The 12295-nt window shown below is 43.3% G+C and overlaps 1 protein-coding gene across 1 annotated transcript in view; it reads left to right on the top strand.

Annotated features, from left to right (window-relative positions):
* Positions 1 to 12295, top strand: part of LOC144828114 (dynein axonemal heavy chain 5-like) — a 1079012-nt gene that overhangs the window by 548309 nt on the left and 518408 nt on the right. Inside the window, exon 55 of the mRNA XM_078686235.1 lies at positions 1457 to 1611. Within this exon, the coding sequence (XP_078542361.1) occupies positions 1457 to 1611 (155 nt within the window). The remainder of the gene's footprint in view (positions 1 to 1456; positions 1612 to 12295) is intronic.

Genomic DNA, 12295 nt, shown 5'->3' with positions numbered 1-12295 from the left:
AATGTGCTATAAATTGCTTACAACATGTGTCATCTTGTATTCATTGAATGACATCATTTTACGCCTCAGGAGTAACATGCGTATCTCTTCACCCAGCCTTTAGCACAATAATTCCCAAGTTTGTATTTTTGAACTGGTTAAAAACAGACAAGCAAAACCTCATTAATTGGTTGATTGCTATTTAGTGAAGATGTCTCTTCTGATCTCATTAACATGTGTAAAAACATTAGATTAATGCACACAATTTACCCCGCGATCCAGGTCACATACATTAAGGGACAGACTTCGGAGGTGGGCAATTCCAAAGGGACAGAGATTTGATCTGCTCTCCCAGGTTTCACCATCCACTGATAGCAGGTCAGAAGTAAGCACCCAGACAATGCATATGACGCAATCATTGCTGCTATGTAAATCATCTCTAAGAAGGAGAGTGAAATTATTTGCCTCAACTGCTAAATGAATCACCTTTACTTACGGACGCTTCGAAAAGGTTGTTCCCATAGCTTCAGGGAATAACATTACAAGTCTTTATCCTTCCACTTATGTCCCACCTGAGGGAGTCACAAAAATGATCATTATGAAAGCACATCAACGCAAAATTTGGACTAAAGTCTAAAGATGAGAACAAGATTTGTAGATACCTGTAGACAGTCTGGGTCTGACTATACCATTCAACTACTAAAAACTGCAAATAGGCCGCTGTTTGGTTCATTTAAGAAACTTTCAACCCTTTATACACTAATTCTGTGCTGCAACCACAATAAAACCTTGACTACAAGACACAATAAAGAGTATAGAGCACACCTTAGGTAGTTTTAACTCACTATTTCACACCTTACCCTACTTTCACATTCTTGCACTCAACAAAACGTCAAAAAGTAAAGATCTTCGACAAATAGTCCTCTAGCGGGTCCCCGTGGGGCATTGCAGTGCCAACACCACGAGTAGCAAAAGCCCAATGATGAAGCATGACACCCATTTGGGTTTGTGAGGGCTTTATCTTCCAAACGGATTCCCCTGAATCAGTTAATTTGCCAACCTTCCTTTCCCTGACATTTCCCTCTTCAGGAAAAGCCTCCCTATATTGGTTTGAATACCAGACACATCCTCCAATATTTGCACAGACGTTGTGCATAAGTTTGGGGGACGCTTTCCACTTCCCTTGGCAGCTGTTCCTTGTTCCGAAGGCATGGCTATAGGGCATAGAGGTGAGCTTGTTACATCATTGTATGACACATGTTATGTTAATTTCACCTTAGTGGCAGTTAGTGGGTCAAAGAGCACAAGAAAGGAATCATTTGCCAAGAAGTTGCTGTTGCTTAATAAAACTAGTCTTGTGACTATACCTTGCAAAACACAACATTGTGAGCAGTTACTATATGTGTTACAGATATTTCAGACAGGGAAACCCGCCAAAAGTATTTTGATGCTATTAAAACCTTTTTTTTCTCTTTAGGATGCGATGATTCACCTGGTAAAGATCTCCCGCATTATCCGTACACCTCAAGGAAACGCCCTCTTGGTTGGTGTAGGTGGATCTGGCAAGCAGAGCCTTACAAGACTGGCCTCGTATATTGCTGGATATCAGAGCTTTCAGATTACACTGACAAGGTAAATGCTTGCAAAATACTGTACAGACATAGAGTACCAAGCGTGTGTGTCTGCATACTGTGAGAGCACCTAGTTACACTTGTGCCCCGCCCCCTCCACCACACACATCAAGGGGAATATGTATTAAAACATCGTTTTGCGAGTCCTTAATAGTGATTTTTTGCGAATCGCTATTAAGGACTCCTAAAATGCAATGTATGTAGGAATCGCATTAATAATTGCGATTCCTACATATTCCTTAATTGCCGGGGTGATTGCCTATACGCGGGACTGCGAGGACCAGCAGGCTCTTGGATATCGCAGCTGGTTCCCCTTCCCGCAGTGTCCTCCTCCTGTCTGTAGCCCATAATTGCTCCCTTTTTCTCCCGCGTCGCGGGACGCGCGGGCTAAACCCGGGCCAAAGGTGGGCCCGTAGTAGCCTGTTAGAGCCCGGTGGAGACCGGACCGGGCCACCACCCTGTCATCTGTTTTTATTTCGACCTGTCAACCCCATCGTGACTCTACCTGTAAGTACTCTTATATGAGAACCAAGCGTATATTGTTTCATGGCACTGAGAGAGAGCAGAAATAAAACGGCAAATGGCAACTTAACTGGAACTTTGGACAATTTCATCATCAGAGCTAATTCTGTTATTGATCAAGGGATCACGTTAATGGAGCGGCGGGTCTCATTAGATTTAGCCAACGCTAAAAGGTCGTCCATGGGTCATCTTGCTGTTGTACGAACACCAGAGTCCCATGGGAAAACTAGTGCTAATGGTATCTCCGAACGTACTCATATTCCTTTGGTTGCTCTAGACTTGCATAATATTACCCCAGAGGATCAGTCCACAGCTTTGGATTTATTAGTGACTTCTTCGCCCCTGCCATCTATTTTGGTTAGCCCCCCCTGAGATTCCTAATACCAGAGAACTCCGGGAGAGACGAGAAGGAGCGATCCCAAAGAATCCGATGAATAAACGTGGGCATGGCGACGGTAACGGTGGCAAGAAAGGGAAAAAACTGGTAGCATCGATGCTTCTTCTAAATCTAGGGGGAAGGGTGTTACCAAACTCCCGGACACTCCAGCCGTTCCGGATACACCTTTAATTATTATGGGAGCTGTCATTCAGGGTGCGGGTGAATGTCTGGGGGAAAGGGTGTTGACGGAGGATCCCAATTTGGCTAAAGTGGGTGATTTGCTTAGACTCCTTCTTCGCCCTTTAGAAGTTAGACTTACTAGGATTGAGCAACAGCTTACCAAAATTGAGTCTGTATCATTAGGTACTGTAGATACTCTAAAAGCGATATTGATGCCCAGGGATATTGCTCTATCAAATACCCTGCTAGGGTAGAAGGCTATCACAGAACCCACTCCCCTAATGGCCCCCACCGTAGTTCCTCCAGCCCTAGTGGCAATTTCAACTAAGACGACAGGGGAGTGTAACACGGTCCAGCCTATAGAGGGCGAGGGGGCTGTAAACACCAAGGCCCGCCAGGGGGAAATAATTATCGATCTGCCCCCCAAAGTGAGCCCTTACCTGGTTGTTTTAACAGGGGTTCCTGAATTGAGTAAATCTGGACAGGAATCTTTCATGTCCCTAAAGAACAAAGTTGCTGATTGGTTAAATAAATACAAGCCCTTACCCCCACTTATTTCAAGTAAAATACTTATGGTGTGGAGGGTGTCTTGGGTGGTACGTGGGGCTAAAGCTATGAGGGGTGCTTGTGTCCTTGTGAATTTTAAGGACCGTGGACTATATTTGCAACTGGAATTATTTTAGCCCAGGAGCATCCATTCAATCTTTTCCACTTTCCTATTTTTACCCCTCCGATCATTACTCACCCCTAGAAGATGATTGGACACTAGTACAACGACGCGGGAAGGGAACGACTAACAAGGGCTGGCAAGCTTTTCCACCTGTCTTGAGTCAAATTCCCACCCAAAACAGGTTTAGCGGACTGGAGTCGGTAGACTGACTACAGTCTAATGGGGGAGAACACCTAGGCACTTTTTTTCTTCGAAGTAAGAGTGGTATTTGTCCCAGAGTAGCTGCTCAGCTCTCATGCTTTGAATTGCCAATGGTAGATACATCTACCTTGGGGGGTAACCCAGGGAACGGGCGGGACCTTGCTAGGGTAGCTGCAGAGGGTTTCACTAGTATAGTGGGGTAGGAACCTGGGAGAACAGCAGCGGTGGTTTCTAAGAATTTTATGTCCAACAGAGGTCATGAGTATTCGTCTTGTTCTATTGTTAGCTGGAACATTGCAGGGTTAGCTGCTAAAGGAGATACCTTGGGGTGGACTGAGTTTATTAGTTCTTATGATATTATCTGTATTCAAGAAACCTGGTGCAAGGAAAGGCTTAGCTACCCGGGCCATGTCTCGTATAATTTACCAGCCCTGACTTCGTCAATAGGAAGACCCAAGGGAGGGCTCCTGATTCTGGTTTCTGTAAATTTCTCAATCGAAGCCAAAAGATATCTGACTGTTGGTGCTCATTCCCAGATTTTGTGGTTATCTGACAATAAGGGTCATAACTTCATTTTACATTTTTTTTATAATAATGTCTTTGATAGTACGAGGCATCTAGTTGTGAACGAATTGTGGGTTGCCTTAGATGACCTCATTTCAGGGGAAAACATTGATTTTAACTTTATCTGGGTAGGGGATTTTAACGTATCCAATTGTTTTTTTTCTACCATGGGGGTCTGTGGGGCAAAGAATTGCTTTGGGGAAGATGATTTGCACTTCCCGCATAATTTGTACGGGGATTCCCTGAATAAACTATTGGCATCCTGTGACATGGAAATTTTAGAAAATGCTAAGGATAGACAGGGCAACATAATCCCAACATTTACTGGAAGGAATGCCAACACAGTAATTGACTACATCTGTGTGTCATCTAATATTATTTTGCAGTGTAAGGCGCCCAAGGTTATTGATTATATGGTGAGTGACCACAATTGTATCACCACTGTAATTACCATGTGGAAGGATAATCTCCTCCCCATTGAAGGTTCCGTGGGGAATATCGAAGCCAATAGATCCAATGGCGTCAGAATCAGATGGAAGGGTGAATAATCTGAAGAAGTAAAGATTCCATAGTCAATGGCTGTCGAGAAGAAATTCTTGCCATCCTTGAGGATGACCGGGAAGGTGTTGATATTGTGAAGGATTTAACATCCATCAACAATGTCATCGACAGCAAATTTACTAAAAATGTATTGAGGAAATCAGCTCCCATTAAGGGGTGGTTTAACCACGTTTGCACTATGAAGTTAACAGAGCTAAGGCAGAGCCTGGCTGTTCGGCCGAGAGACAAGAATGCAGTAAACCAACTTAGAAAGAATTATAAGACAGAGGTCAAACAGCGGAAGAAGGAGCTTCAGCAAGAGTCTTGGGACAAGCTGACATTGGCTGCTGAAACGTCTAACTGTGCTCTATTCTGGACCACAGTCAACTGCCCCTTTCTTAAAGATGATTTGGTCCCTGAACTTACCTCTAATGTTGGTATGGCAGCATGGGTTACACATTTTTCTACTATTTTTAACACCAATATACCACCAGAGGATTGTAGTGGTTCTTGGCCCTGCATCCCGTTGGATGTTACTATTGCAGAGGTTACTTCAAGTATTAGTGCTAGTAAAGGGGGCAAGGCCCAGGGACCCGATGGGGTCCCTATTGATGTCTGTAAAGCTGTTCCCGAATTGTGGGGACCCCTGCTAGCCAAAGTATTCAACGCTGCAGTATGCGTTGGAGCACCATCAAAGGGCGATCAAGGGGAAGTTAAGAACTATCGTCCTAGCTCCCTATTAGGTTCCTCTGTCAAAATCATGAGCAGGGTTCTATTTGCAAGGTTGGAAGAATGGGCCAAAGATAGGGGCATTCTGGCTAATACCCAGTATGGTTTTAGGAAGGGCCGGGGAACCTTGGACCAGTGTCTAAATCTAAAACTCCTTATAGGGAAATATACGCAGGCCAAAAAGGGTTCCCTTTATCTCTGCTTTGCAGATCTAAGCAGTGCTTTTGATATGGTAGATCACTCGATCCTTTGGGCTAAGTTGTTAGAAATGGGCGCGCCAGAAGGGATCGTATTTTTTCTAGCTCGACTTTATGCCAATCTCCGAACCAGTGTACGATATGGTATTAACGGGGAGTGCACGACGAAGTTTGGGGTCCGCCGGGGGATTAGACAAGGTTGTGTCCTCGCCCCACTCCTCTTTACGCTTTTTATTAATGAGGTTGATGCAGTTTTAAAAGGCGTGAGCATTGATGTCCCCAAGATTAATAACCTTGATGTACCGGTATTGTTATATGCGGACGATGCTGTGTTACTGGCAAGGAACCCACTATGCCTCCAACGTTTGATGGATAGGTTCTCTATCTTCATTGAGAATAGGAAACTACTCATCAATAAAACTAAAACTTTTATTATGACTTGTGGGGCAGGGCGAAGGAGACCCCATACTCATTTTATAGATGGGCATAAGGTCCAACAAGTAGATAAATTCTGCTATTTGGGAATCACATTTGCTAAGGACAGCAGTTGGTCCCATGAAATCACCAATGTACGGACTAGAATGGCAAGAAGTGCCCACAGGGTTTTTAAATTTGTGGCCAAGCTAGGGGATAGACGTATAAAGGACATGCTACAAATTTATCAAGCACGTAGCGTGTCCATCGCCCTTTATGGGGCGGGGGTATGGGGACATATCCCGAAAAGTACCCTGCAGGTGGAGGAAAACCTTTTTCTAAAAAGACTCATGTGTTTGCCAAAATCAGCTCCAAACGATTTAATTCACAGAGAGCTAGGGATCCACTATCTGTCTGATTTAATCTCCCTTAGGCCACTAATGTTGTGGAGATCAATATGGCTGAAAGAAGATACCTCCCTAAACAGAGCAGTTATTAATGAGTGTCTCTCTCTTGATAATCGACTCAAGATTCCGTGGTTAAAATATATCATCTCTAGTTTTCAGGAAATTTATGGTAATGATATTATTGCCGATAGTTATGCTGCTTCAGTTCTGTCAAAATTAGAGATGAAGAATATATTTATGACATACCGGGCTGTGAGGCGAAAGGTCGCTGTTGGCCAATTATCTACCAGCACGTTTTATAATAGGTATGTGGAAAGGGTTGGGTTATCAAATTTATCTCAGTAATGTAACCAGAGTGTCCCATCGGTTTGTGTCAACCAGACTGAGGCTGGGAATCGTACATATTTTGGTAGCTTTCCCTTCCCCCAAAGCGCATCCAGTTGGTCCTTGTCCATGTGATGGTACCTCAGCACAAAGCACTTTACATCTTCTTTTGATATGTAATTTGTATCGTCATCTACGTTCTTATTTTTTAAAACCAATTTTTGTAAAATACGGTGTACGTTCTGTGCATGATTCCATGAAACTGCTTTTTAACATGTACCATATAGATGTCTGTATTTATACTGCTACCTACCTTCTTAAATGTATTCATGTGAGGAAAAGTATGATGTTTTAATTCTTTATAATGTTTAGTCGTACTTTTGTACCATGCCACATGTTGACATTGTTTATCTTTTTGTGCTTTTATGGTCATCATTTGTTATGTACCGAATAAAGCTTATGAAACGAACGAACCCTGTTGCACCCCTGAAATATGTTTGTGTGCACATGTGGTGCACATACATGCCCTAAGGGCATATATGTGCACCACATGGCACTTTGAGAAATGCAAAAAAGTGCATTTTTCAAAGAAAACCCTGAAGTTGGTGGTAATTTGCTATTTCTTAAGCCAAAATCGCACAACTTGGGTGCTTCCTACATTGCATTTAAGGAATCGCAATGATTCCTTAAATGCATTCTCAAAATAGGGAAGCGCAAATTTTCCGATTCCCTAATTTGCAAGGGGCCTTTTGGGATGATACATCCCAAAAGGCTTTTTCCTGTTCGCAAACGTGTCAATTCTGAGAATCGGCCCGTTTGCTAACGGGAACTGGGCTTGATACATATGCCCCCAAATGCACTCACGCTCAGACAAATGAGGTCATTATTTACTGTCTTATCTAAATAAATGAGCGACGTTTGATTCACATTCTAAAACTCCGTTCGTTTACTTGCCCTCAGTCTCAACACAGAGAGAGGTCAGGTATTTGCGGAGTCTGGGTGATGATTATACGATATTAAGGGTAGGCTTCTCAGGTTCGTCACCGCGTCTGCAACAGGAACAGAATATTACTTCAAAATATTCGAAGGCGTTATTGTTTCAGCGGTGGCGGCAGGCACGCGCGCTCCTGTTGCAGGCTGAAGAAAAGGCTCATTAGCTCTGCAACTTTATTCAGGTGGAGGTTCCTTTTGGATTTTGCATTGTACAATTAGGTGCGAGGAATAGAAAGGAACAATGACTCTGCACACAAAACGGCTCCTACCCAGTAATTCTTCTGAACTGTTCGTAAATTGCATCTGTTTTTTACCTTCATTTTTTCTAGTCATGATACTTGTTTGCACCTTCTGACATATGCCCAATATAAGTTAACCTCTGCAAGTGCTCACGTTTTTTATCTGCAAATCTTATGGGGCCTCATTTATGAGAAATGACGCATTGCTGCGTGAAAGCAGCAATGCGTCACTTCTCAGTGCGCACTCCTTGCGACATACATATGCGTCATATTTAATGTATGACGCATCATGTCGCAAGGAGTTACAGATATGTCAGTATTTATGACGTATCTGTAAGCGCAAAAGCGACGCAATGCTGGAGTGTGTCACAAAAGTGACGCAACTCCAGCAATGCATCCTTTCACATGGGGCAACCCCAATGTGAAAGGACCTGCGTCAGTCTTACGCCTGCTGTGAGGCAGGCGCTAGAGTTTGACACAACGGCGTCCTAGAAGTGACGCAGTGAAATCTCATAGATTTCACTGCGTCACTTCTACGAAGCTTTTTGCGGGGGAACGCCCCCCCTGCATACATTATACCTGAGGCAGGTATAATGTAGCGCAGGGGTTTACAAAGTGACGCATCGGCATAGATGCGTCACTTTGTAAATAGTGCGCAACAGGAGGCATGTTTTACGCCGCCGATGCGTCACAAAAAGAGACACATCGGAAGCGCAAAACTGACGCAAGGCCTCATAAATGAGGCCCATGGAGTTTAGAGTAAATGTAATTTTTTTGAAGTTAGGATTTTGAATATTTTTTCACAATTTGCTAAGTATAATTTTTCTAAACTGTCAAACAGCAAAACAAGGTTCAAAAGATGGTACTGTTGAAATCTAACTTTAATTCGAACTGTAGGCTCATCAGATTACCCCATGGTATATAACGAGGAGAAAGGTTTCACACTAATCAGGTACTGCTTGCTGACAATTTACTGCCCCTTATGTTTGGCAGAATGTATGGTATGCTCTGCTGCAAGTTTACTCTCCTGAGGAGCAAACTCCTCATCTCTGCTGGGTGGGACTTCATGTGAAATTGTGAATGAACGACGCAAACCTCGTTTCTCACTTCGCCTCCATCATGTTCTAATGCCAAGTTTATGGATTCAGCAGAAACGATAGAAACATTGTCTAGGGTAGAACACACATCACTAGTCTATGACGTTTTCAGAGGGACTCCAATAATTTCCCTAGGTCGCCCCCGTGTATGAAGAGATTCAATGGACCCTGTTCACCAGAGGGAATATGGGTCACTGATCCCTTTTTATGAGGCACGGCACAGCCTCCCTCCCAGTAAGCATAGCTAATTCTGCTCACTGTCTGCTTTTGTCTGCCAGTTGGACAAAATAGGATTTTCATTGATAATGTCACTTCTCACACACTTACTGGTGTGAAACAAATACCACTATCTGTCCGGGTGTTCAGTACATAACTTAGGTCCCTGTGCTTTTGGCAGAATTTGGAAGAGGTCAAAGGTTATAGCATTGTGTCATAGCTCCTAGAGATTAAGAATAGCACTTTGAAGCTCTCCCAAACATATTTCACATTATAGTCTTGCTGCGAACCTCAGAATGATCAGAGCTCAACGTCTTTGAGTAAAACCTATTCTTTGGGAAAGGAAACTATATAATTATTTCTCCCTTCCGGTGAATTAGGCCTCAATAGTGTGACACAAGTACAATGAGCAAAACTGAGGGTCTTATTTATTGATAAGGCTGCTGCTAGTGTCTGTTTGCAAGCTTCTGAAGAGCTTTATGTAAAGAAAGAAGATAGGTCGATCGCTCTGTACTAGACAGTCTTAGGGTGGGTTGAGTGGTAACAGAACAGCAGACTGTCTATGGGGAAATGGCTCAGCACACAGCAACGTATTCTCCACCGTCCTGTCAGAAGGATAGAGAAAGCTTTACTTGTGGTTCTCGGTTGTCACTCAACGTTAAACGAGGCCCCTTGTCTGCACCCTTTATATAAATTCACAAACACACCCATTCCAATATAGCTCATGCAATCTGGAAATGTATTGCAGACTGTGAAACTGGGAGAACACTTTTTTAAATTATAAAATGCACGTGACCGTTCATTTAAATGTGCACTACGTTTCTATTACCAGATGAGAGAAAATTCACTTGAAAGCAGCGAAGGAGTTAATACTGCTAGTTTTACTTGGAGGAGAATTACAATATTGTTGTTAATGAGATTTGTATTTGGCCCTATTTACTAGAAGTTAGGCATCAAGCCTGCACCTCAAAATGCCTCTGTACACCTGCTCATCTAGGTCCTTGTTCTTCAAGCCATAGATTCTAGAATTATTTAGTTTCTCTAAAGAGCCTTACTCTCTTCCACTTACATTGTGGGCGAGGACAAGAGGTCATCGTATTCCTGAAACGTTCAGTAGGCAACGTTAGCTCAGAGTTCGCCTGCAGAGTTATTCGGGAGTCTCCTTTGCCCAGAGAGCTAGAGGGATGTTCACATCCTTATCCCCCATTAGGGAATATCAGCAGGTAGCTGGGGTTTGATTTTGCCCACTAGTATAATGGTAAGACTGGCCAGGTCATTCTCAATGCAACAACATTTATTCTCTGAAATGATGGTGACTTTGTAATGTCACTTAGAGGTTTGGGTTTACCCTAACTGTGACAACTGCCCTTTCTAAGAGTCTCAGGAATCTGAATCTTATCCCACCTGTCCGTCTAACAGACAACCCAGTCCATAAATGAAAGGTTCAGATTACACGGGAGGTTGACGTCAGCCCCGCAGCTTTCGTCAGGGGTGAAGGGCCAGATACCATGTTGATTATAGATTTCATCGCCCCTCATGCAAAGAGCCATCAGGGTAATCCTCCTCACAAATTGTCAAGTTGGAGTGCTGGCGAGGGTGTAGCCTGTAGCTGTGTGTGTGTTTTCCTGTTAGTCCCATTGAAGCTGTACTACTGTGTGTTACCAGCGGCGGCGGTCCGTGCAGTTAAGCGCGGTGGGAGGGTGGAGGAAGTCGACAGACGATGGAAGAAGGAAAAATAAATGAATCCTATTCCGTTGTCTGTTGACATCCCCCCACCCTTCCCGCCCCACTGCGCTTACCTGCACAGACCGCTGCTGGTTACCAGTCCCACTACCTTTGCTGCAAGGGTACTACGGACCTGATTTAGATTTTGGCAGACAGTTTAGTCTGTCACAACGGTGATCGAAATATAAATCACCGAAATATAAATCCCATAATATCCTATGGGATTTATATTGTGGCAGAGTGGGATATCCATCATCATTGTGACAGAGTAATCGTCCTCCTAAATCTAATTCAGGGTCTAAGATGGTTAGCCGGCTGGATGATCACGGAGCACACATGCCTAAGGTGGGTTTCTAGAGTGATTTTGAAGCCGCCCCCAGCATGGTGGTGGGTGGCCAGTGTGACTGTGAACAGTGGTACCCCCAGTTGCCTTATGTTGGGAGCCACATTGAAAAATATCACCTAGAAGCTAATGGGCACTGCTCCTAAGCTATCATTCCAAAGTTCTAACGTGACAGCAGTGGTAGTATCTCTTCTCTACCGTTCTCAAAGCTTTTACACCTCTTCAATTTCCACAGATACAATCCAGTGCATCTGTCATGCACAATGCAGGTTGACTGTGGATCCCCGATGCATTCATGAGGTTAGCCCCTCTGACAGACTGAGGATTTGGGTCTCAAATACGAAAGAATTTTAATTTTACAAACATTTTGTCTTTCTGTTTGGGATTCCCCGCAGACTTCTGTACTTCTTAGTTACATATATGGTTGTTAGAATCTTGAGTTCACTTAAAATATGTCTCAAATTACAAAACCGTTAATGAGATAAAAGATCAAATTGTATTTCAGCAAATGCTTTTTCAGCATAGTTCACATATACATTTCAAGTTTTGTTTTGGTTATGGTTTCTATCATACATTACAGATCTAAAGTTGTATTACATTTTACACAGCTGGAACATGTCAAGCAGCAGGGACTGCTAGGACAACATGTAATCTAACACCACAGCCACATTTTATAGGTAGATGTGACACTATACCCATCCCTCTGGATTCCCATTGCAGTGCTTCTTGCAACGGCTTGGGAGTCCTGACATGGACAGTTACATTAACAAAGGGACCGTTTTAGCAATTTGAAAATGAAACAAGCATTTGGGTACCCCAAGGCTCATCGTTAAGCCCTACATTATTTAATATATATGTAGCGGACCTAGCGAGAGTGATAAAAACTCATGGTTTATCTCTAACCACCTATGCTGATGACACACAGCTGGTGTTGGCGGTACATAG

This window comes from Lissotriton helveticus, chromosome 4_1 (genome assembly GCF_964261635.1).
Source record: "Lissotriton helveticus chromosome 4_1, aLisHel1.1, whole genome shotgun sequence".
Taxonomy (NCBI): domain Eukaryota; kingdom Metazoa; phylum Chordata; class Amphibia; order Caudata; family Salamandridae; genus Lissotriton; species Lissotriton helveticus.
This window is presented reverse-complemented; position numbering and strand designations above follow the sequence as displayed.